The sequence below is a fragment of the Rhincodon typus genome, chromosome 6 (assembly GCF_021869965.1).
Source record: "Rhincodon typus isolate 14 chromosome 6, sRhiTyp1.1, whole genome shotgun sequence".
Classification (NCBI taxonomy): Eukaryota; Metazoa; Chordata; class Chondrichthyes; order Orectolobiformes; family Rhincodontidae; genus Rhincodon; species Rhincodon typus.
In genome coordinates this window covers 107,479,707-107,505,250 of record NC_063337.1, presented here as the reverse complement: position 1 = coordinate 107,505,250, position 25,544 = coordinate 107,479,707, and the positions used below count along the sequence as shown (strand labels likewise).

Here is a 25,544-nt window from a genome sequence, read left to right as displayed (position 1 = left end):
ACACAGGAATACCACCAAAGGTACTGTAGTACACACACAGGAATACCACCAAAGGTACTGTAGTACACACACAGGAATACCACCAAAAGCACTGTAGTACACACACAGGAATACCACCAAAAGCAGAAGGACATGTGAGCAGGAAATCTTGAGGGTCACAAACAAACGAGAAGATAAGCAAATCAAAGATGTCAAACAACAAAAGCTACAAAGCTGGAGAGAATTGGGGTATATGTAGAGGTGCCACATAAGAGACAACCAGCCCCATCACACAGCTGATAAAAACCAAAAGAACTGCGGATGCTTGAAATCAGAAATAAAAACAGAAATTGCGGGAAAAGCTCAGCTGGTCTGATAGCAACTGTGGAGAGAAAGCAGAGTTAACGTTTCAGGTCCAGTGACCTTTCCTCCGAATTCCATCATATGGGTGTATATGCACAGAACGGTATCTCCTGATGGGACTTGGAAAGCTAAAGCAAAAGCAATGGCATGAAGTTTAAAAGGCAAACAGGGTGTGAAGATATGAGCCAATTCACTGATGGCAGGAAAAGCAATTTTGAAAATTTCCTTGGCTTTCTTAACAACAACTCCTTAGGAATGTAGATCAATTGATGTTAAAGCTACATTTCTGAAAGGAGATTATTTCAAGAGGAAATAGAGTCATAGAGTCCTACAGCACGTAGACAGGCCCTTTGGCCCAAACTGGTCCATACTGACCAAAATGTCCATCCATGCAAATCCCATTTCTCTCCATTTGGCCCATATCCTTCTAAACATTTCCTATCCATGTTTTTGTCCAAATGCATTTTAAATTTTGTTAATGCTCCCATCTCAACTACTTCCGCTGGCAGCTCATTCCATATGTGTACCACCCTCTGTGTAAAAAAGTTGCCCCTCAGGTTCCCATGTATTCTTTCCCCTCTTACCTTAAACTGATGTCCTCTAGTCCTTGATTTCCCAACCCTGGGAAAAGGATTGAGTGCATTCATGCCTCTCATGATCTTATACACTTCTATAAGATCACCCCCTCAGTCTCCTACACTCTAAAGAACAAAGTCCCATCTTGTCCAACCTCACCCTGTAACTCAGTCCCTTGAGTACTGGCAACATCCTTGTAAATTTCTTCTGCACTTTTTCCAGTTTAGTAACATCCTTTCTATAGCAAGATGACCAAAACTGAACACAATATTCCAAATGTAGCCTCGCCAATGTCCTGTGCAACTGCATCATAATTTTTCAACAACAACAAAAACAAAGTTGCTGGAAAAGCTCAGCAGGTCTGGCAGCATCTGTGAAGGAAAAAAACAGAGTTAACGTTTCGGGTCTGGTGACCCTCATAATTTCTCAACTTCTATACTCAACGACCTGACTGATGAAGGTCACTGTCACAAAAGCCTTCTTCACTGTCTACCTGTGACTCTCCTTTCACAGAACCATGCACCTGAACTCCAAGGTCCCGCTGTTCCATTACACTGCTTAAGATCCTACCATTCACCATGAAATTCCTACCTTGATTTGACTTTTCAAAATGCAACACCTCACACCTATCTATATTAAACTCCATTTGCCATTTCTCAACTCACTTCCCCAGCTGATCAAGATCCTGCTTCAATTCCTCACTGTCCACAATACCGCCTATTTTAGTGTCATCCGCAAACTTACTATTCATGCCTTGTGCATTCCCATCCAAATCATTGATATAAATAAGAAACAGCAATGGGCCCAGCACTGACCCCTGAGGCATTCCACTAGTCACAGGCCTCCAGTTCAACAAGCATCCTTCCACTGTTTCTTTCTGCTGCCTACCATCAAGCCAATTGTGTATCCAATTTGCCAGATCTCCCTGTATTCCATGCAATCTAACTTTCCAAAGCAGACTACCATGTGGAACCTTATCAAAGGCCTTACTGAAATCCGTATAGACTGTCTACTGCCCTGCCCTCATCAACCTTCCTGGTCACTTCATTAAAGAACTCTAACAGATTTATGAGGAATGATCTCCCGTGCACAAAGTCATACTGACTACTCTTAATCAAACCCTGTCTTTCCAAATGCATGTATATCTTATCCTCAGAAACCTCTCAAGTACCACAGATATTAGGCTTACTGGTCCACAATTCCCAGGTTTTTCTTTGCAGCCCTTCTTGAATAGGGGCATAACATTTGCTACACTCCAGTCTTCCGGGACCATACCTGTGGCTAACGATGATGCAAATATATCAGCCAGGACCCCCGCAATTTCTTCTCTATCCTCTTGCAGGGTTCTTGGATATAGAGTGTTTCTTCATCCTCCAAAAGAGACACCAAATGCAGTGGGGACACGCTGGAAATTAAACTGTTTTTGATTTGATTTATTGTCATTATGTGTACCTAAGTACAGTGAAAGGTTTTGTTTGCTAGTAGTGCAGGCAGATCATAGCAAACGAGGTCATACAGATCATCGAGTGCTTAGATAGAGCGAGACAAACAAGGTCACACTGCACATGAGGTGCGCAAAGCAAGATCAAAATTACCAAGATCAAAATTATTTGAAGTTAGAGAGTCATTCAACAGTCTAGCAATGACAGAGAAAAAGCTATTTTTGAACCTGCAGGACCGTGTGTTCAAGTTTCTATATCTTCTGCCTGATGGAAGAGGATGTAGGAGAATACTACTGGTGTGTGTGTGTATGTTGGGGGCTGGGGAGAGGGGGGGTCTTTGACAATGTTGGCAGCCTTTCCACGGCAATGAGAAGTGTGAATGGAGTCCACGGACGGAAGGTTGGCTTCTGTGAAGGTCTGGGCTACCTTCTGTAGTTTCTTATGGCCCTGGGCAGAGCAGTTGCCATACCAGGCTATTATGCACCCGGACAGTATGCTTTCAGTGGGGCATCTGTAGAGGTTGGTGAAGGACCTTTCGGACATGCCAAATTTCCTGAGCTGCCTGAGGAAGAAGAGGCATTATTGTGCCTTCTTGACTGTCGCATCTACGTAGGAAATCCAGGACAGATCGTCGGTTATTGTCATTCTGAGGAACTTGGTGCTCTCCACCTCAGCTCCGGTGGTGTAGATGGGTGCATGTCTTATGTGGCCTAAATGTGTATGTAGCCTGAATGTTGATTCTAGAGTTTGGTACTTCTCAGTAAATCCAGTCTTATTAAAATTGGGCTGTCTTGAATTAAAAACAAACCCTACTGGGACCATGAGACAGCTTTCAGGCATCTTTATGATGCATGTAGATTAGTTCTGTTTTTGTCAGGCGGCAACAAAGAATTTGAAAAATAAATGGACTTAAAATATAATTCAAAATTGGATTAGAAATCAGAGAATGGATCAAACATCTGTAATCTTCTTTCAGAAATGTTAGTCCCACGGTCTGACAAAAAAAGATACAGCAGTTTCCAAAACTTAACTGGAGTAATTCACCATTAGATTGCCTAGGCAGCCAAAAAAGGCCATTTGGCAGTTTCGAAGTATTATATTTGAGTACTGCCAGGAAAAAACCCAAGGCTGAAGGTATTGCTGGGGAGAACAAAACATTGAAAAATTTAAAATGGAACATTGTGTTTTGAAATTTCCATCACTGGGAGATGCTAAGGTGCTTTCAGCGATGTAGTTGGAAAAACCAGCTGGCAGAGGATACCTGGAACTTTAATGTGCAAAAGAAGAGAAAATAATGTCATTTTGTTGATTGTTCAGTTTGATTATTTTATTATTTCTGCATATATTTGTATGTATAGTATATAATCTGATTTTATTTTTGGTTTAAATCAAAAGGAATTTATCATCAAAGTTCTGGAGCAATGCCTGAAATCAAATGGAACAAAGGAGCAAGTGATGGATATATTTAAAAGTGAATTGGGTGTGCATTGGCTGTTTAAATATAGGAAGCTAATTATCAGTTGAACTGGAGTTTAATGGAGTGTGGTCCAATAAATAAATGGAGTTTGATTTATTCTTGTCACATATACTGAGAAACAGTGAAAAGTGTTGTTTGTGTGTTCCACAGGCAGATTGTACCATACAAAGTGCATCAGAGTAGCAGAACAGAGTGCCGAAGACAGTATTACAGCCACAGAGAAGGTGCAGAGAGAGAGATCAACATTAACATTTGAGAGGTCCGTTCAAAAATCTGATTACAGCAGAGAAGAAGCTGTTCTTGAATCTTTTGGTACGAGTATTCAAACATGTGTACTTTCTGCCAGACGGAAGAGGGTGGAAGTGAGTATATCCAGGGTGGGAGGGGTCGTTGATTGTGTTGGTTGCTTTCCTGAGGCAGTGGGAAGTGTAGATGGAGTCGATGGATGGAAGGCTGGTTTTCGTGATGGACTGGGCTATGTTCACAACTCTCTGTAATTTCTTGCAATCTTGGAAAGAGCAGTTGCCAAACGAAGCTGTGATGCATCCAGATAGGATGCTTTTTATGATGCATTTATAAAAATTGGTAAGAATCCTGTGGACATGCCAAATTTCCTTAAACTTGTAAAGCTGTGTTTAAAACAGCTACCTTCTGGTCTATAACATTGGATCATGAGAAACTCCCTCAGAAATGATGAAAGTCGATTAGAATTCATTACGCACTCCCTTCAGAAAATTACATTATTTTCACAAAGTTCACATAGTAACTAATCTCACGTGGTTCTAAAAAGTAAGCTTGTTAGGAAGATTAGTTTCTAACAAAATGCTGAGGCTCATTGTCTTTCCTTTTCCATGCTGGTCCCAAGATTGCAATGGTCTTAAAATGTGGTCGATAGTTTTACCATCTGTTGGCAATGAAGGCATCTCCATTTTGAAACAGGCACACCTTTGGTTACTTCAGAGTGTCTGTTTCAATTTTAAACTCCCCTTAAATGACCTCAATCTGAGAGTGCATTTGGGTCTCTGATTGCCGTGATTTGATTAAATTAGTCAGAGTTTGCACAATGTAAATTCTGCAGGCAATGAAACCAAAGAACCGCATTATACTTCAGGCCTGGATTACTTTTATAGGTCCTGGAGGAGTAGTAGATTTCAAGAGGCCTTATAGGCAATTTATGATGTCTGTATTAAAAATGTAAGTTTGTAAAATAAAACTAACTTGAAAGTGGGATCAGGGAGAGCACGTCTGTCTCTCCGGACCCTAATTTAAACGATGCAAGCCACTGTCAGTTCCTGCCCATGAATCTCAACACACACAACCACAACAAACTTAGATTGCAACCTCCAACTCCAGATCATGACTTTGATCCTTCCTGCTTTCCACTACTACAGCCTTCAGTCCCTGATCCATCACCCTCCACAACACTGACTAGTGCACCAACTTTTCTCACAAGTTCCCCATCTCCATGAATCTAATAAGGACTGACCCAATAGCTGCTGTTGGAAATGGATCAGCTCAATCTGTGAGGCTTTTCACCACAATCTGTTTAAGATTGGCCTTCAGCTGTCGAGAACTGCCTCCTTTAATAATTCTTTTGCCCATTCAGTTCAGATATTTACTAGCCAGCAGAACAAGCAGAGTTCTGTTTGTTACTCCTAAAGCCTAACACTGAAATCACTCTTTTTAAAATTATTCATTGACGAGATGCAGTCAGCACATCCCTTAACCTGGAGGTGGTAGTACTAGGTCACCTAAAAGTCATCCACATTGCTGTGCATCAAAGTTTATATCCAGACTGAGTACCAGCAGCAGATATCCTTCCCTAATGGATATGTATGTGTGGGAGAATTGTCTACTTGAATACACAGTTTCAGAACCTGTAAATAGAAAGTTATCAGATTACATAAGACACAAAGTTATGTTCTGTCACATATGTACCTGATGACAATATTGTGTACATTGCATTGGAAAAGTATCCTGCTAGCCAAAGTTATTAAGTCTAACTTAGTAATACTGCAATTCTAACCTAACTATTTTAAAATGTATTAGCTTAACTTATCAAGTAGAAGAATAAAGCGTATGTAACTCAACTGCTGACATATATAAGTAGCTTCTAGATTTTATTTTTACTCATTCACAGGATGAGAGCATCACTAGCATGGCCAACATTTACTGCCCATCCCTAATTGCCCAGACGGCAGTTAAGAGTCAACCACATTACACCGTAGTGACTGGTGTCTGGAGTGACAATGGATTAAATGGTCATCATTAGACTCTTAATTCCAGAGACTTTTTTTTAAATTGAATTCATATTCCACAATCTGCCATGGTGGGATTCAAACCCAGGAACCCAGAACATTACCTGGGTCTCTGGATTAACAGTCCAGCGATAATACCACGAGGCCATCACCTCCCCAAAATACTGAATTAAACTGAAGTATAGGATAGGCTCTTGTGAAATGCAGAAAACATGGATGTACATTATGGAATTACTGGCTTATTCTGATTCAGATAACATTATAGGTTCTATCCATTATAGATTCCACACAGACAGCAGGAGTTAGAACTTACCTTAAATTCCTTCTCAATATTGGCTAGCACATTAAGCTCATTACTCAGCTCAAGAGCAGTAAGTACTGGGTCCTCACTGGAGAGTGACAAATAAGCAGGACTTGCCAAGCCTCTGTAAGCATTGATTCGAGATCTGGAGTGGCTGAAAGAGTCATTTAGCTGATTGTCTGTACACACCTTGCATTTGCAAAAATAGTTATGGGGTCGGTCAATCCGGGCTCCTCTTCTCAGTAAGATGTGAACTATTTCATATTCCTGGCAATGAGCTGCCAGGATGATTGGAGTAATATCATGGGAAAACCTTGTGCCATCTTCATCATAGGCATAAAAATCATTGTATTTTGGGTTTTTTTGCTCTGGACTCAGAGCTAGTGGGTGCATTGTAGCAAACAGATGGTGATTCAAGATGGCTTCCACTATTCGCACGTAGCCTTTACTGATGGCCAATAATAAACCATCTCCAACACGAGCCAGATTGTCAATCTTTAGCAGAAGCTCTATGACTTCCAAATGCTCATTAGCAACAGACAGCTGCAATGCATTCTGACCCATGTAATCAACACAATTCACATTCAGAGATTCGGATTCCTCCAGCATCTTTCTGACCACAGGAACATTGCCATATTCAGCTGCATCTAAAAACCTTTCTTCTTCAGGAGTTAGGTTGGTTAATCTGTCATTAAACATGTAAGCTGGTCCCCGGAATGCCTGTCTCCGTCCTTTCTGCACAGTTTGCCTTCGTGGCCTATCCCCACCAAAAGGACTGCTAAATATAAGAGAAGATATTTTAGAGCAGAAATACATTTAGCTTCATGTTCATTCAGCATTTCTAATTCATGAAAAAGATTGAAATTCTACAATTAGCTCATATTTCTGTATAACATTTAATAAAAACACAAGGTGAAACAGATTGTTGGTTCATTAACAAAGTTTGTCAAAACTACTATCAATGAACAACTACAATACTTTGCATTATTTTTATTCAAACTTGACTCTTTGGTCTGTTTTTCACATTAAAAAGTGCTTTTATTAAGTATTTTTGTGAACAATTTCAGAAGATGTGGAAAATTAGGCATGACAAATGATCTAATTTCGATCCAGTTCTGAATTCATGTAGGATAAAGTTTTGCATTAATTTACTAAAGAAACCAACGAACCTGCAGAATGGATAGCCTGAGGAGATGCCTGGAGAGGGCACCATAGACCAAGACTTAAAATATCAAAATCGAGTATGACATCAGTGAGACATGGGCAGGCACACACTGAACTTATTCTGCCCCTTCTGAGCTGGTTGTTGGGACACAGACACTAACTGAAAGGGTTTTCTTTATTTGTTTGGGGAAGGGGTTAAGCAGGAGTGTGCCACAAGTCAGCATCTGCCTCGTGAGATGGGAGAAAACACCATCAGCTACTTTTTTTCTGTTTGAAAGGCCAGAAAAGCTAATCAATACTATTAGATTTTCAATGGCTGCAAATTTCCCTAAAGAACTGTTTTCATCTGCAATCCATTTAGCCTGATGCTGCTGAGTCCTTTCCCATAAAACAGGCAGGACCTCCCATGGGTACTGGATATTTTCTAAACCACCTGTTTTCTTTGTCCCAAAACCTGTTCTGAAACTCTGCACTCAAATACGCACATCTGGAGTAGGTGGGACCTGAACTTGGGCCTCCTGGCTCAAAGATAGGGACATTACCACTGCACCACAAGCACCTGTCTTACTAGGACTAGTGAGTGATTGGTCATTCTGATCAGCTGCCTAAAGTCCACTCGTGCTAAAGCATGAGAGGAAATTCTTCCCATAAAAAATATTCAACAGCATTCCTTAAAACTATCTTGCCAGGCAGAAAAATGTCTTGCAAACCATTTATTACCTTTTAAAAAAAGCAGTATTTTGGAATCACTTTGTTATATGGTATAAACCTACCCTGAATTATAGTTTTTTTTTAATTTTGCATAAACACTGTCACAAAAAGCTAGCACCAACAGTTAATTATTATTTCAGTGCAATGAATAAATTAAAATGCTGCCAACTTTCATTCTAAGTTCTGTTTGATTTTGTCAGTGTGCATATCCCACTATTTTGCTGATCTGGCCAATTGTTCTCACGGCATGTGACAACGTAAAGGGGAGGAGAGATTCAAACTGATTCCTGACAGTCAGCTGTAGGTTGATGGCCTTTCATCTTTTAAAAAGTAAATGCATCAAATGTTCATGCTCAATAACAAACAAAAAGATTTTATGGCAAAGATAATAACAACCAGAAATCATGGTTGATTGGTCGTTTAACGAGAAATTAAACAAAGGCTGCATCTGGCTTCTCAGGAGGAGCAGAGGGTTTCTCCCAGCTGTGTCAGTTCATGTCTACCCCTCACACTACATCAGTGAAAAATGGAAAGGCTGGTCATTCTCATCTGGCTGTTCAGGAACTTGCAGTGTTCTCATTGGCTGTCATTCTTAAAAATACAACCAAAGTGCTCCATTGGCTGTAAAGTACTTTGGAACATGAAGGCACCATTTAAATGCAATTAAACAAAGAACTGCAGACACTGGAAATCTGAAACAAAAACAAATTGCCGGAGAATCTCAGCAGGTCTGGCAGCATCTGTGGAGAGAGAAACACAGTTAACGTTTTGAGTCAAGTGACCCTTATTCAGGTCTGAAGGTTTAAGCGCAATTTATTCTTTGTTTAAAACCCATATTCATCTTAAAACCAAATGTTAAAGGAGAAACAATGCAGATTAATACAACTTTACCAAAAACCTGCTGTATGAAGACGTGTGTGTTTGGACTGAATATTGCATGATATTATCAAGCAGATTTGGGCAACGTTACAGAGTTGGAAATGGGTGGTTTCAGTTATGATACAAATATTGTTGGTTGCTCATCCTGGGGTCAAAAAGACACAGGGGGCAGAAATTTTCAGTCTTGAGCTGGACAGGGGAGGACAGGATCTGAGATAAAAATATCTGCTGACCCACTTTTTGGAAATCCCACCTTCGTTTCCCACCCCTCCCACTTTCCCCAAGAGGATGGGTGAAAATTAACCACAAACAAGCCTGGTCCCATTTGAAATCTAATTTAAACTATTATAGGCTCATTATAAAATCTCATCTCCAATACATTTGTACATTTCCAGAAATACGGCCATAGTTCAGTCGCTGCTTGTTATCAGACCAGCTGCATGAAGAACTGTGTACATGGAGGGACAAATAATTTAAATAAAAAGTTTACTTGTGGCTTACTGCCACGCTAGTATCATCCATATATGGTAATTTTGTTAAATGCAGCACTAAACTATAGAGTGTGGGGTTAAAATTGATTTAGAGATAGTGGGAACTGCCAATGCTGGAGAATCTGAGATAACAATGTGTTGAGCTGGATGAACACAGCAGGCCAAGCAGCATCAGAGGAGCAGGAAAGCTGACGTTTCGGGCCTAGACCCTTCATCAGAAAAATTTTTTTTTTTGAAAATTCTTTTTTTTTTGAATAAAGATTTTTTTTCTGAAGAAGGGTCCAGACCCAAAACATCAACTTTCCTGCTCCTCTGATGCTGCTTGGCCTGATGTGTTCATCCAGCTCTACACCTTGTTATCTCTCAAACTATAGAGTGTTCAATTTTTGAGAGATGTTAGTTGATTAAGATGATTAAATTTTAGAAGCTGTATTTCTATCCAATGAAAGTTTATTGGAGAACTATGTTTTATATATTTATGCTCCAAAACAGAAAACCACATTTTTGTTTAGGAGCAATACTTTATTTTAGAGATTCCTCAAATCTCTCCTCCATTTCTTACTCCCTCAAAGTGAGAACTGGCCTTTGTTTCCGACATTCCAGAATGCAGTGATACAGGGATCGTTATAGAGCAGCTCTAACTCTAGACACATATAGCTCTTAAAAAATTAATAGTCTCAATGTTTGACTGTCTTTAGTGACTGGTGCCTGGGCTGGGTGGATCTTATTGACTATGCATTCCCTGATTGGGGCTGTTAACTTGGGCCAATCATGGGAGCCCTGGCTGACAGATATAAACGGGAGATTCAGAGAGTCTACTCTAGTCCTGGGACTGGCATGAGGAGCTATGGTGGCAGGTGCAATGTGGGGAAGGTTAAAGGACTTAGCAGCTTCTGAAGTGACTGAGATGAAGCTGTAAAGTTCGAAGGTGGGTGTTCTAAGCAGCCTGCCTCAACACTGATCTATCCCACTGCAGACACACCTGTCCTGTCCTGCTTTCACAATCACTGAGTCCAACAATATCCCACAACCACTTTCGAAAGCAAAGATCGGTGGGATTCTGGGTACTTTTATAACCAGGTCACATTTGGAGATGAGCCACCTGCCTCAGTGGTAAAAATCCATCCATCCATGCAACAATTCTGAAAAACAACCTCTCAATGTCACGGTTTCAAATTATCATTCTCCTTTTATTGCACTTAGTTATCAATAACTGAGTAGTTTAAAAATGTATTTTCTGCATCTAGATCTCAAAAAATTACACATGGTTTAAATGTGTGGCTCTACGACCGACACTGCCTTCAGTGATACATTTCCACTTCAAGTAAAATATAGACATTCCATACTTTGAATCAAACTACTATCAATTTCTCCTCACTTCATATTCACATTCAATTATGATTGAATGAGGTTCTCAAATTTAAAAATGTACAATCAATCTCCTGAGAGATTAAGGTATTACCATGCTTCATTTGTGGTATTGAATTAATTAGGATGAAGTTTCTGCAGCAAAAATAAATAATTTTCAAATTCATTTGTGTAATTTTACATGATTCTGTAATGGATTCCAGTAGAGATACCAAAGGACACAGAGCCAAAGGTATGAGAGCATTAATCATGTATGTGTTAATCAATACCATCTTCTTTTTATCTGTGAATGCAGGGACTGTTCAATGGTACCTAATACATGGCACAACATTTCATAAGTGAAAGTACCTTAATCATTTTTAAATTACAATTTTTATGAATGGCAGATTTTACAACAGTATTCTGCTTTAAATTGTCTGTTTAATTTTAGGAAAATAGAATACAGAAGGTCCCTCTGACTTATATCAAATTATGTTTATTATAAAGAGGACAGGTTCAAGTCAACACAGTTTATGACCAAGGTGTGAAGTTGTCAATGGCAAGGGAAAAGAGTGAAAAATAATAGTTGAAATAACTCCACAGAAAGCCAGTATTCCATCACCTAGTCACCTTTTATCCACAGGAACAGTCCTTACTTTTAGTATTGCCTCATTCAGAGTGAGCTACCAGAGTGTCAGCATCACTGACACTCCCCCTTTTTTATGTCAGCCAGGGCTCCCTGTTTGGACCAAATTAACAGACCCAATCAGGGAACTCATGCTTTCTGAGGTTCAGCTGGCTGACCTCATTATAGTCCCTACATCCCTCCCTCCAAAGGTGGCCGAACAAATGTCTTGTACAGCTACAATATGTCCTCCCAACTCCGACACTCAATGCACTGATCAATAAAGGCAAGCATACCAAACGCTGCCTTCACTATCCTGCCTACCTGGAAATTCACTTTCAAGGAATTATGGACCTGCACTCCAAGGTCTCTTTGTTCAGTAACACTCTCCAGGACCTTACTATTAAGTGTATAAGTTCTGCATTGTTTTGCCTTTCCAGAATGCAGCACCTCACATTTAACTAAATTAAAATCCATGTGCCACTCCTCGGTCCATTGGCCCAGCTGATCAAAGTCCCATTGTACTCTGAGGTAACCTTCTTCACTGTCCACTACACCTCCAATTTCGGTGTTGTCTGCAAACTTACTAACCATAGCTCCTATCCTTAACAATGTCAGTCAATTCTTGAAAGGTTTTAGTATCCGGTGCCTCAGGAAATGTTAGGCTGTTAATGACAGAGAAAGCAGTGGCTCCACAGGCAATCAGGAGAATTATTTGCTGCTTCTCATCTGCCACAATGTTGCTTGCCTGGTAAAAATAACACAGTCTTTCCACATCCTGGGCCCAGTCCTCGTCAGAAGGGTCAAACAAGCCAAGCTTCCCAAACAAAGGCATGATGTAAGAAATGCTTACACCAACTCAAAAGATGACTGTTATGTGCGAGTTTCTTCAGGGTCATGCCTTACTCACGTTGCCACTGAAATAATTCCACAGAAGCTGGTATCCCATCACCGTGTCTCCCTTTGTTTATACATAAACAGTCCTTGACTTTAGTACAGTCCATTCAGAGTCCCCTCTCAGTGTCAGTGTCCCTAACGCTGCTTTTTTAATTTTTTTTCCTTTTTTTTCCAAGCAGATTCTAATCTCCTGGTTATATTTTTTTTTTAAATACCCCTACACAACTGCCTTACAGCAGTAGCCTTTATTTTTCCCACAGCACCCATGTTGTGTGTGTGTGTGTGTAAGTGCAGGAGTCGGTAAAAAGACAAAAAATAATTTTATTCGATATTTCCACCACCAAGAAAAAACAACGCTCCCCTTTTTACCTGTCAGCTGGGGCTCCCTGATTGGGGCTGCTAATCTGACCCATTCAGGGAACTCATATTCTATGATGTCCAGCTGGCTGACCTTATTACAATCACTTTGATGGTTATTAATGTGATCAGAGAGAAAAAGTATTTTGGAAATAATTTATTAGTCACACTAGAGTGCCATGTTGAGGTATACAAGACAGGTCAGATCAGTATGCACCAATGAGTGAGATGTTCTGCTTGACTAGAGATAATCCCACAACCATCTATGAAATCCGAGAGATTCGTGCTGGTATGGCTAAGGGGTGAAGAAGAATTATTAGAGCAGTGGAGCTTTCCTGGAAAAATGGGCAACTTACCACTGGAACCTGGGAGCAATACTGCTCTGTCAATGAGGACATTCTATGGACAGTGTGGTGCATTATGATGAAACAGTAACCAGATCCTCAATATAGTGATTTGGGTTAAGCTTTTTGTGGTAGGAGCTGATAAATTCAGCTAGAAAATTCAGTTTAACTGAAAACTGAGTGTACATAATGGTTGATCAGAAAATATTTTTATTTTATTTTGTACAGACCTAATTCAGTTTGCAGCTGGCATTAAACTGAAAACTACAGTTTAAATTCAGCTGTTGTCAGCCTTAGGAGGATTTTTGAAGTGTTCCAGTGAATGATTAATTTAATCAAGAATTAACTGAAACTGGATGCTCATTTAGTGATTTAGCTAGGCCTTTTGTATTAGGAGTATGCATAAGTAGTCAATTTAATGCACCTTAGCGCTTGAGTGAGATTTATAAAGTACCACAGCAGAGCACTTCCGGAAGTTGGGGAGGAGTGGAAAGAGGTGTTTGGTTGCTTTTGTGTAACTGTTCTCAGCCATTAGAAACTGTTTCTTGCTCTGTTAATGGAGAGGCAGCTCGTTGGCTCTGGTAAGCAATTAAACTTTATTCTTGGTGAGCTGAACTGAGTCTTTAAAGTAAAAGGGCTTCTGGTTTATTTAGATCTCAAATCTTTTCTCTCAAAAATGGCTTGTTCATTAAAAGATTGATACTGCTAGAAAAATAGATACTAGAGTTATTAATAAGCTATATGGTAATGGTAGAACAGGTGATGTGTTACTGCTACAGCATGTGGTAGTTGCTGGATAGCAAAGGTCATTCAGGGTTAACACTGGAGAAAAAGTGTTTGCAGTTTGAGAAACTGGAATCTGAGTTCAGACATTGTGGCACTTCAGGACGAGAATGCTAACTGGATAGTTTGTTCCAGGAGCAAGTCTCACCCCTCGGATTAGGTCATGAAAATTTGTTTTGTGATTAATGTTAGGATATACATGTAAGTATGGACAGCCAAGGCATCTCAGGACCCTTAGTCCCTGCCATTGTCCAGCAGTTACAAAGGTTCTTGCAAGCTGTGTGGGCAAGAGGTGGGGACTGAGCAAACTGACCACAGAACCATGGCACAGAAAGCCACTCAATTGGGGGGGAGGAAATAAAATGCAGCAGTGGTAGAGAACTGTACAAATCAGGGGAATAGATTGAGTTTTCTGCAGCTGTGAGTATGAGTCCAGAAGGTTGTGCTGCCTGTTGAGAAGCAGCTGGAGTAGAGCAGTGGTAGTGAGGCTGGGAAAAAAAAACAAAATCGATCCAATCGCAGTATCATCCACCTTAGAACCAATGGCAGGTCCGGAAAGGAGGGTGCACTGAAAATATTGTGAACCATTTGGAGCTAAACTAGAAAATCAAACTGCAACCTCAGGATTACCATCCAACCCACAGGCAAACTGGCAGAGCATCAATAAGGTCAATGTGCTAATCGTGTGAGTCAGATTGATGGAATGACTGGGTTTCAGCTCATGGGATACTGCCAGCTCCTCTGATGCAAGCGAGCTGTTCCAGTGTGAGGTGGGGGGCTTCATGTGAACCATGGCCTGTTGAACAGAATAACTAGAGAGTGCTTTAAACTAATGGAAGGTTGGGGATAGAGTTTGGGAGCAGGGAAATGCCAGCTTCTTCAGTAAAAGGATTTGTCAGCATTACAATATTGCCCAGAGTGGGGCAGGGAAGGACAGTGTACAAACATAAAAAACACAACATCAATAAAAAAAGGGGAGAAAATGGATAAAGGGAAAACTTAATGTCTGTTAAATCTAAGTTGTATTCGGAACAAAAATAAGTGGATTAATGGCATAAGCAGAGGTTAGTGAGTATGATCCTATAACTCTTCATGATGTGGTAACAAGGAGGTCAAAGCTGGGACCTTTTGGGAAGGAAAACACTGTTAGAATGAGATGGAATAAGTACAATAACAAGAAATGATATTGAATTGGGAGATGTAGAATCGCAAGGTAGATTTAAGAAATAACAAATGGAAGAGAACATTGATGGGAGTAGTCTATAGGCTGCTTACTATAACTTTACAGTAAGACAGAATTAATTACGACATCATGAGGACATGTAAAAAAAGTCCGTACATTAATCGGGGACAACTTTAATCTTACATAAATTGGGAAAATTAAATTGGCAGAAAAATTTGAATCTCTTTTTGAAATCACACTTGCACGATCAGTTCACACATTGAGAGATGAAAGGTTTGTCAGCAGAAATCCAAAAACACAAATGATTGATTCCTTTTTATCCATCCTATTTGTTCCATCCTGAAAGAACTCTAATAGAGTTGTCAAACAAGATTTTCTTCACACTAAACCACATCGATTTTGCATGACTGTCAAGATCTTTTTAAATGTCTTGCTACTATCTTTCTTTTTAAGAATAGAACAAAGAACAGAAGAACAAAGAAAATTACAGCACAGGAACAGGCCCTTCGGTCCTCCAAGCCTGCGCCGATCCAGATCCTCTATCTAAACCTGTCGCCTATTTTCCAAGGATCTGTATCCCTCTGCTCCCTGCCCATTCATGTATCTGTCTAGATACATCTTAAATGATGCTATCGTGCCCGTCTCTACCACCTCCGCTGGCAACGAGTTCCAGGCACCCAACACCCTCCACGTAAAGAACTTGCCACGGATATCTCCCTTAAACTTTTCCCCTCTCACCTTGAAATCGTGACCTCCAGTAATCGAGTCCCCCACTTTGGGAAAAAGCTTCTTGCTATCCACCCTGTCCATACCTCTCATGATTTTGTAGACCTCAATCAGGGCCCCCCTCAACCTCCATCTTTCTAATGTAAATAATCCTAATCTACTCAACCTCTCTTCATAGCTAGCGCCCTCCATACCAGATAACATCCTGGTGAACCTCCTCTGCACCGTCTCCAAAGCATTCACATCCTTTCGGTAATATGGCGACCAGAACTGTACGCAGTATTCCAAATGAGGTCGAACCAAAGTCCTATACAAATGTAACATGACCTGCCAACTCTTGTACTCAATACCCCGTCCGATGAATGAAAGCATGCCGTATGCCTTCTTGACCACTCTATCGACCTGCGTTGCCACTTTCAGGGTACAATGGACCTGAACACCCAGATCTCTCTGTGCATCAATTTTCCCCAGGGCTTTTCCAATTACTGTATAGTTCGCTCTTGAATTGGATCTTCCAAAATGCATCACCTCGCATTTGCCTGGAATAGATTCAAGCATTTCCTCAATGTTTGGTGTTAGGTCAAGTGACCTGATTCACTTCCCCCTCTCCTCCACCTCCTCAGGACCACCACCATTTTCTTATATGCTGTTGTTACAATTGCAGTTTTCCAAATCCTCTGGGATGTTTTCAGTTTTAGAAAATTATAACCGATGCATCCAGTATTTCATCAGTCCCTTCTTTTAAAACCATGGGATGCAGACCATCAGGTCCTAGGGATCTGTCAGGCTTAGGGGGAGGCAATGATGCAGTGATCTTGTCACTAGACTAGTAATTCTGGGAGCCAGATAAAGGCCTAATGACCTGAGTTTGAGCCCCACCATGGTAGATAGTCGAATTTGAATTCAAGAAAATCTCAAATTAAAAAGTATAATGATGACTATGTAACCAATGGCAGAGGTCTCAGTCTCTTTATACACCCCCAGTATCAGACGCCAGGTTTCAATTCATTCCACATTTCTAAAATCACAAAACAACCACAGACACTGGATACTGCAAAGGCTATGGGCCCTGACAGCGTTCCACAAACAGGACTGAAACTACATGCCCCAGAACCTGCTTTTCCCCCAGCCAAGCTTTTCCGTTACAGCTACCACACTGACATCTACCCAACAATTTGGAAAATTGTCAGAATGTGCTGTACACAAAAAGCAGGACAAATCCAACTCAGCTAATTACCGCCCCATCAGTCTAGTCTTGATCATCAGTAAAGTGATGGAAGGTGTCATCAACAGTGTTATCAAACAGCACCTGCTCAGAAATAACCTGCTCAGTGACACTCAGTTTGGGTTCTGCCAGAGCCACTCAGCTCCTGATCTCAATGCAATCTTGGTTCAAATTTGAACCCAGACCCGGAGCAATGCGGTTGATTCTCATTTGCCTTCTGAAATGGCCAAGCAAACCATTCAGTTCAGGTGCAGCTAGGGTCAGGTAATAAATGCTGGCCAAACAGTGACCACCACATCCCATGAGTGAAGAGAGAAAAGCGCTCTGAATGCTGAAAGAAATTAGTTTTTGGCACTGAACTAAGGTTTTCATTGACACCTTCATAATGATGAAACAATTCTGCAGTCTGTGTGGAAAATTAATTATTTCCACATTATAACTACAGTATTTAAAACCTGTTGCTTGAAACAAGCTGACTCATCTGATTTTTGCCAAGCAAACAGCCAAAGTCTCTCAATACATTCATTCAGCATGTCTCATGGCTAATCACCATAGAGGATATTAATGCTGGAAAATTAAATGCTTTCCTTTTAAGGCAGTATTGATCTGCCCAGATCATAAACATTATGAACAGCTTCAAAGCAAAATTCCTTAGTCTGTTCCTACAATGTCCATCATTCCTATCCCAGAGTAGAGAGTCAGTGAAACAGTTTCCAATTTCCTACACCATTCAGCCTCTGGTTTCTCAGAATGGCATCGCCAATTTAGTGCAAAATTAAGTCTCACTTTGTGCTACAGCACTGAGTGTATGATGTCTAAACGCTTTCACAGATCACTGTTACAATCAGCAAAGAAACAGCCTTTCATGTGATTGGATTGAACTTGTGAGTGTTATTTCATAAAGTACTCCGACCTGACAACATTTTCTTTCTTTGGATTCACAGCAAGGAATCACTGAAACAATTACATAGTGATAACAGTGAGTTTCACCCCACCATCAGACTTACCATGGACTTCTCATCAGACTCAGTCTCATTCTTAGACGCATCTCCATCAAGGACAGACACCTCAACACCTCACTCTACCACAAGCCGACAGATAACATCGCAATGCTGCAGTTCTCCAGCTTCCACCTTAAACATACTGAAAAAGCCATCCCGTACAGGCAAGCCCTACGCATACACAGGATCTACTCAAATGAGGGGGAACACGACAGACACCTGAGGGTGTTGAAGGACGCCCTCATAAGAACGGGATATGATGCTCAACTCATCGATCAGTGGTTCCAATGTGCCACAGCGAAAAACTGTAATGACCTCCTCAGAAGACAGACACAGAACATGACCGACAGGGTACCCTTCGTCATCCAGTACTTCCCGGGAGCAGAGAAACTACACCATGTTCTTCACAGCCTTCAACACATTATCGATGTCGATGAGCACCTCGCCAAGATCTTTCCTATGCCTCCACTTCTTGCCTTCAAATAACCGCCAAACCTTCAACAGACCATTGTTCACAGCAAACTATCCAGTCTTCAGGACAACATCGACCACAACACCACACAATTCTGTCAATGGCAACCTCTGCAAGATATGTCAGATCCTCGACATGGACACTACCATCACACGTGGGAACACTACCCACCACGTACAGAGCAGATACTCATGTGACTCGGTCAACGTTGTCCACCTCATATGCCGCAGGCCAGGATACCCCAAGGCATGGTATATTGGTGAGGCCATGCAGACGCTATGGCAACAGATGAACGGGCACCACGTGACAATCGCCAAAACAGGGATGTTCCCTCCCAGTTGGGGAACACTTCAGCGGTCAAGGACACTCAGCCTCGGATCTTTAGGTAAACATCCTCCAAGGTTGACTGCGGGATATACAACAACAGAGTCGCCGAGCACAGGCTGATAGCTAAGTTCAGTCCCCATGAGGATGGCCTCAACCGGGATCTTGGGTTCATGTCACACTACAGGTGACCCCACCGCACTATACATTCTCACACGCATCACACACACACATCACACACAGACCTTCTCTCACACACTCTCTCTTTCTCACACACACGCACATACACTGCCTTACACACACAGTCTCTCTCTCACACACACACTTTCTCCCTTTATCTCTGTCACACACCCTCACACTCACACATTCCCTCTCTCATACACACTCCCTCACACTCACACTCACGCACACATACACATACTCACACACAAATCTTTGGGGTGAAGTATTTCATCCGAGATGTTTGTGTATTTAAAGATACATTCTATTTTGTTAAAAAAAATGAGCCTGATTCCAGGTTAAAGCACAGACAGATTCTAAACAAGGCCTCACACCAAAAATGCATTGTTTTACCTGAGATGTGACCTCTTGTATACACTGATGAAACTTTTAATTATCTCGGGGCAATGACTTGAAAGAAATTCTGGGATTTGCATTTTAATCAATAGAAACCTGTGTTTCCTTTCTAACCGATCAAAGATTCAATAGGAGGTGGTCAATGAGCTATTTTTAGAGTTGTTATCTTTCTGCTTATAAATTCTGTGTCAGTATACCTCCTCTTCTACAATATACCTAAGGAAGGAGCAGAATGCCGAAAGCTGGTGCTTTCAAATAAACCTGTTGGACTATAATCTGGCGTCATGTGATTTTTGACGTAGGAAATCATTCTGAACATTTATAGACAGCCACGATAATATAAACATAGATGTTCATGTAATTTGTCCTCATTTTTTCTCTCTGCACAATATAACTTTCAGAGGGATGAGTCTTTATTGATTCTTCATCTTGTGACTTGCAATTTTCCTGACTTTCCTCATAAATTATGTTAAATTTCAAGTTCCAAGTGTTTCTACTCCCAAGCTTTAGACAGACGTGAGTATATTTTCCTCCTTTGTTCAAAAGCACACTTACCTTATTCCTTGGTTGCACAGTCATGCAGGCGAATGAACATCATGGTATCGATGATTTTACTTCAAACATTTTCATCCAACATGAATTTGAAAATGGGAATGACAGGGAACCTTCCCATAAGAAGGAACCTACTATAAAAGGTAATATTACCATGGCCAGCATTTATCTGGCTTCAATGGCAACATTTTATTGACCAAACTGCAGTTCACACAAGTTTCAGTCAATGAAGGTCAGCAAGTATTTTGCACTTTACAAACCAAGTGCTAATATTTAATAGCCTCCCTGAAATTCCTCATTCTCTCTTGAACTTTAATTTTCAGTATTGAACTCAGTTCAGAATGCACTTAAGCAGCACAAATGAAACTGGAAGAGATCCAAGATTACTCCCAAACTTAATGATCAAAATCTCTAACTGGTGAACATCAGCCACCAATTAATTAGATTTGTAATCATACCGTGAATTCTGACTAGAATCAAAATTGGAGGTAGTTGTGAGTTAGCTACAAGAGGCTTCGCTCGTTCCACACCGTGAGTACTGAATACAGGTCTTTGTGAGGGAGGCAAATTGGAAGCCCCCAAATCCCTTTCCTAGATCAGCAATACTGAGTTGGGAAAAAAATCCAGCTCACTGATCCTGACTTTGTTACAATTCCAAAAGATGCCTTACCTCTCCCAAAAGTAAGTGGAGAAATAAAAAGAAATTCCTCCAGCTTTGCCAACATAACCCCTTCAGTCTCGCTCACTCACACACACTCTCAATGCCTCACCCATGACAACACATGCAACTAATTCAGAATATTTTCTGAAGAAGGATCCAGACCCGAAACATCAGCCTTCCTGCTCCTATGATGCTGCTTGGCCTGCTGTGTTCATCCAGCTCTATGCCTTGTTGTCTCAATGATAAATGAGTGTTTTTTTTTACTTGAGTTCAGTATGCAATAGAAATTTATAAAACTGACCTGTTAGATTTTTCTGCATGTATGTAATTTTTTCTTTCATGAGTTGAGTTCTTTTTTTTTATTTCACTCTTGGGATATTGGCATCACTGTCATTCCCTATCCCTACACCCACAGTTCTGTTGATATGGAGGGAATTCTAGATGAGGTTAGAACATTCCAGCCCACTGCTGGTTTGGGCTTTGTGGACATTGGACAGGCTTTGGGGAATCAAGAGGTGACTCACTCACTGCAGATTGCCTAGCCTCTGACCACTCTTGTAGCTACAGCTCTTATATGGTTCATTCAGATCAATTTCTGGTCAATAGTAAGCCACACATTGAGATTTCTAGACACTTGATTGATTGATTGATTGATTATCACATGTACCGAACTACAGAGAAAAGCTTTGTTTACAAGCAGTACAGGCAGATCTTAGTAAGTAAAGATTTACAGATCAAAAAGACTTAGACAGAGACATATGGATTACATTGCACAGCGTATGTACTAGATGAGATCAATGTTAGCTGTAATTAGCCACATTAGCACTTGTTAACAACTGTTGACAAACCTCAACAAGCTGAATGGCTCCCAGGAATTGTGTGCCATTAATGCAAAATCTTCTCCACAATTAACTGTCCCAAAGGCACTCTCCAGCCCCCTCCCCCTCACCCTCTCAATCCCAAGGTGCCTGGGAACCACATCCCCAGGGTTACCTCAGCTCTCAGCGTACCCTGGCGATCTAAAAGGAATGTCCTGTACGGACTTGCTGTGATCTGGTTTAATCTCAATGCTTCAGGGACATCAATAAATCTCATTTCAATGGAGGAGGCTGCTCAAATGGTCAGCTGCCCCCAGGAAACGTGTACCTCCAAACCTGCTCCCCACACCTAGTACAATGAGAGAGACTAGATTTGGGATAGGTTTGGTGATTTTGGATTTCACTGCTGCAGAGAAGCTCTTGGACCTGGTAAAAATCAGCACCAGGAGACAATGCAGTGAAAAGCCAAGGGGCCACTTTGTAATGTCAAATACCTGAGTTACCAAGAAAACCTTTTGATAATCAGCCTGGGGCAAAGCCCACTGAGAAAGGTGACCTTAGAGAGGTATGAGATACTTAAGGCAATAGAAAAAATAAATCCAAAACATTAATTTAAAGTAAATTACAAGAATAGAACAAATTCTAATCAGTAAAACTTACATTTAGGGCTGATAATGGAAAGTTTGACTTCATACAAAGGAATAGATAGTTCTTTTATGTGATGATGTAAATGTGTCAACTGTCCCATTAGATCTCTCACAAATTTTATTTCCCTGAAGCCAATTTGTCTCTTTAACTCATTGATCTACAACAGCCTTAAAGGACAATTCCAACAAAACTTATTTGGGATAGCATCAGTTCCTTCATCTTTTCAGGAGTTTAATTGCTTTTGTCATTCCTAATAACTTCATTGATGGATGAAATCCATTTGAGCACATGGTTTACAAACTCTCTCATCCTTCCAGAATTTGGGCATTCTCCTTGAGCAGTGTTGACCTGACATTGAGGATTAATAATAAACTAGCAAACTGCGTCTGGCAGGCAGACTCCTGAACATCTTGAATTTCTCCCAGTCATCATGGTCTGCCTATGACTGACATCTGTCTCTTCCTTCTGATGCATCTGATTGTTATAGTTCTCCCAAAACCTGCGTTAATCCTGAGGATATGTTGGTAGGCAGTGTGTTTGCATAGTGACCGTAACTTCCCCCCCTCGGTGGTCGAGAACGCCCTCAACCGTATCTCCCACATCTCCCGCAACTCATCCCTCACACCCCGTCCACGCAATAAGAACCAAAAAAGAATCCCCCTCATCCTCACGTACCACCCCAACAACCTCCGGATCCAACACATCATCCTCCGACACTTCCGCCATCTGCAATCTGACCCCACCACCAAAGACATCTTTCCCTCCCCACCCTTATCTGCTTTCCGGAGGGACAACTCTCTCTGTGACTCCCTTGTCCGCTCCACACTCCCCTCCAGCTCCACCACACCCGGCACTTTTCCCTGCAACCGCAGGAAGTGCTACACCTGCCCCCATACCTCCTCCCTCACCCCCATCCCAGGCCCCAAGAAGACTTTCCACATCAAGCAGATGTTCACCTGCACATCTGCCAATGTGGTATACTGCATCCGCTGTACCCGGTGTGGCTTCCTCTATATTGGGGAAACCAAGCGGAGGCTTGGGGACCGCTTTGCGGAACACCTACGCTCGGTTCGCAATAAACAACTGCACCTCCCAGTCGCAAACCATTTCAACTCCCCCTCCCATTCCTCAGACGACATGTCCATCCTGGGCCTCCTGCAGTGCCACAACGATGCCACCCGAAGGTTGCAGGAACAGCAACGCATATTCCACTTGGGAACCCTGCAGCCCAATGGTATCAATGTGGACTTCACAAGCTTCAAAATCTCCCCTCCCCCTACCGCATCCCAAAACCAGTCCAGCTCGTCCCCGCCTCCCTAACCTGTTCTTCCTCCCACCTATCCCCTCCTCCCACCTCAAGCCGCACCTCCATCTCCTACCGACCAACCTCATCCCGCCCCCTTGACCTGTCTGTCCTCCCTGGACTGACCTATCCCCTCCCTAACTCCCCACCTACACTCACCTTTACTGGCTCCATCCCCGCCTCTTCGACCTGTTTGTTTCCTCTCCACCTATCCTCTCCTCTATCCCTCTTCTATCCGCCTCCCACTCTCTCCCTATTTATTTCAGAACCCCCTTCCCCTCCCCCTTTTCTGATGAAGGGTCTAGGCCCGAAACGTCAGCCTCTCTGCTCCTATGATGCTGCTTGGCCTGCTGTGTTCATCCAGCCCTGCACCCTGTTTGCATAGTGATGTTTGATCATTGATGAAAATGCTACAGAGACCACTCAAATGTTTCACTATTTCCTCTCATTATGACTTCAGCAGCAGCATTTTTCATAACGACAAATTCAAAGTACTCAGTACCTGAGTCATGCCCCCTCCATTATGTTTAAATCCTCGGATGGTCACTCATTGGCTACATGCTTCCTCCTATTACCCTTCTGCTACATTATTTGTCAATTGAAAACTTTTGGATTCTATTTATTATTAGTTTTGAGTCTCTTCTCATACTCTCTCTGCTTCACTTATTTCCTTTTCCACTTTCTCTGTGAATGTATCTTTTTTTTCAGTCTGGTTATCACTTACATGATTAACCTGACACCTATTGTACATGCCTGTTCACCATTTCATCTCACTTGCCTTTCCCTTATCAGCCAAAGAGCTCTCACTTTCCTTGTCCTTCTTTTCCCGTTCATTTGTACCTTATCTGTACTCGAACCAATACCTCTTTAAAGGCAATTCAGAGTTCAGCCTTGCATCCAATCTTTGATTTTGATTTCCCAGGGTCAGATCTCTTCTCAACCCACTGAAATTGTTTTTTCTCCATTTGAGTGTTTTCACTCTAGAATGTTCTTTTCCATAGCTAACTGAAACCCCAGTATGATATCATCACTCATGTTCTTACTGAAACTTTGTGCCAATTGCTGTACACTATTTATTTCAATTCTCAGAAACATTACTATAACCAATTCATTTCCCAATGGAAATAGAAGGATTGGAAACAAGCTAGTTTTTTTTTGACGTTTTGATCAGGCTCCATGATGTATACTTCACACCCGCTTACAGACATCCACAACAGGACAAGGATCGTGTTCTATCTATAACTGTATAAAGTAGATTTGCATCTTAAAAATATGGTGTCCCCAGAGGATAATTTAAAATGTATAATTGTTAAAGAATTTGCATTGTGATTATTAATATTTTGATACCGTATTTATGTAAAAACTTGCTTGAAATGATTCTTCCTTCAATAATTTGTTCCTGTTCATACTAACGTTTATTTCCTACTGTTGGACACCCCAAGGGTACATCTGGTAAAGAATTCCAGTAAATGCAACTGAGATATGCCTAAAAGAGATAAGACAGTATGTCAAAAGTTGCCATCTTACAAACTTCAAAGTTGTCCAGAAAGAGGGCACCATTACTTTATTTTTGACCTTCAGCTTTATAAAATGATGAATTTTAATAGAATAACTCAATAAATAATATATATGTTTTCCTAGTGTGACACAGAACAAGTAACAAGATACTCTACTTGTGTTTCAACCTTTTCAAAAACAGAACATCCCAGCTAAAACTAGAATGATAAAAATCTGTTTTATCAGAAGATGTACAAAGTTGGATGTGATGTTTCCCAAGTAACTATTTGTTGCTTTTGGCTGCAGCAAGTAATTAATCTTACATCTGGCAAGATGGCAGCAAAGTAAGATGCTCCAGTCAGAGATCCCGTGGTCTGCCTGTTCTTTGTTTTAAAACTTCTGTTTTTTTCAAATGTCTAGCTGGAGACGAATGGAGGAGACTGGAGGTCGTGGTAAGTCCTGGAGACAGCCCCCAGACATGGGAGCAGAGAGCAATGGCAAGGCCTGGAGACAGCCTCCAGACATGGGAGCAGAGAGCACAGGCGAGGCCTGGAGACAGCCCCC

The 25,544-nt window shown here is 41.3% G+C and overlaps 1 protein-coding gene across 2 annotated transcripts in view; it reads right to left on the bottom strand.

Annotated features, from left to right (window-relative positions):
* The window catches only part of LOC109928370 (short transient receptor potential channel 6-like), a 93,622-nt gene that overhangs the window by 64,618 nt on the left and 3,460 nt on the right, over positions 1–25,544 (bottom strand). The window contains exons 1-2 of one of the 2 annotated variants that reach the window (XM_048598494.1): positions 24,347–24,447; positions 6,409–7,174 (exon numbers count right to left, since the gene is read on the bottom strand). In XM_048598494.1, the coding sequence (XP_048454451.1) occupies positions 6,409–7,095 (687 nt within the window). In that variant the 5' untranslated portion in view covers positions 7,096–7,174; positions 24,347–24,447. Of the gene's footprint in view, positions 1–6,408; positions 7,175–24,346; positions 24,448–25,544 lie in introns of those variants that run through there. The other variant, XM_048598493.1, reaches the window with a different exon arrangement.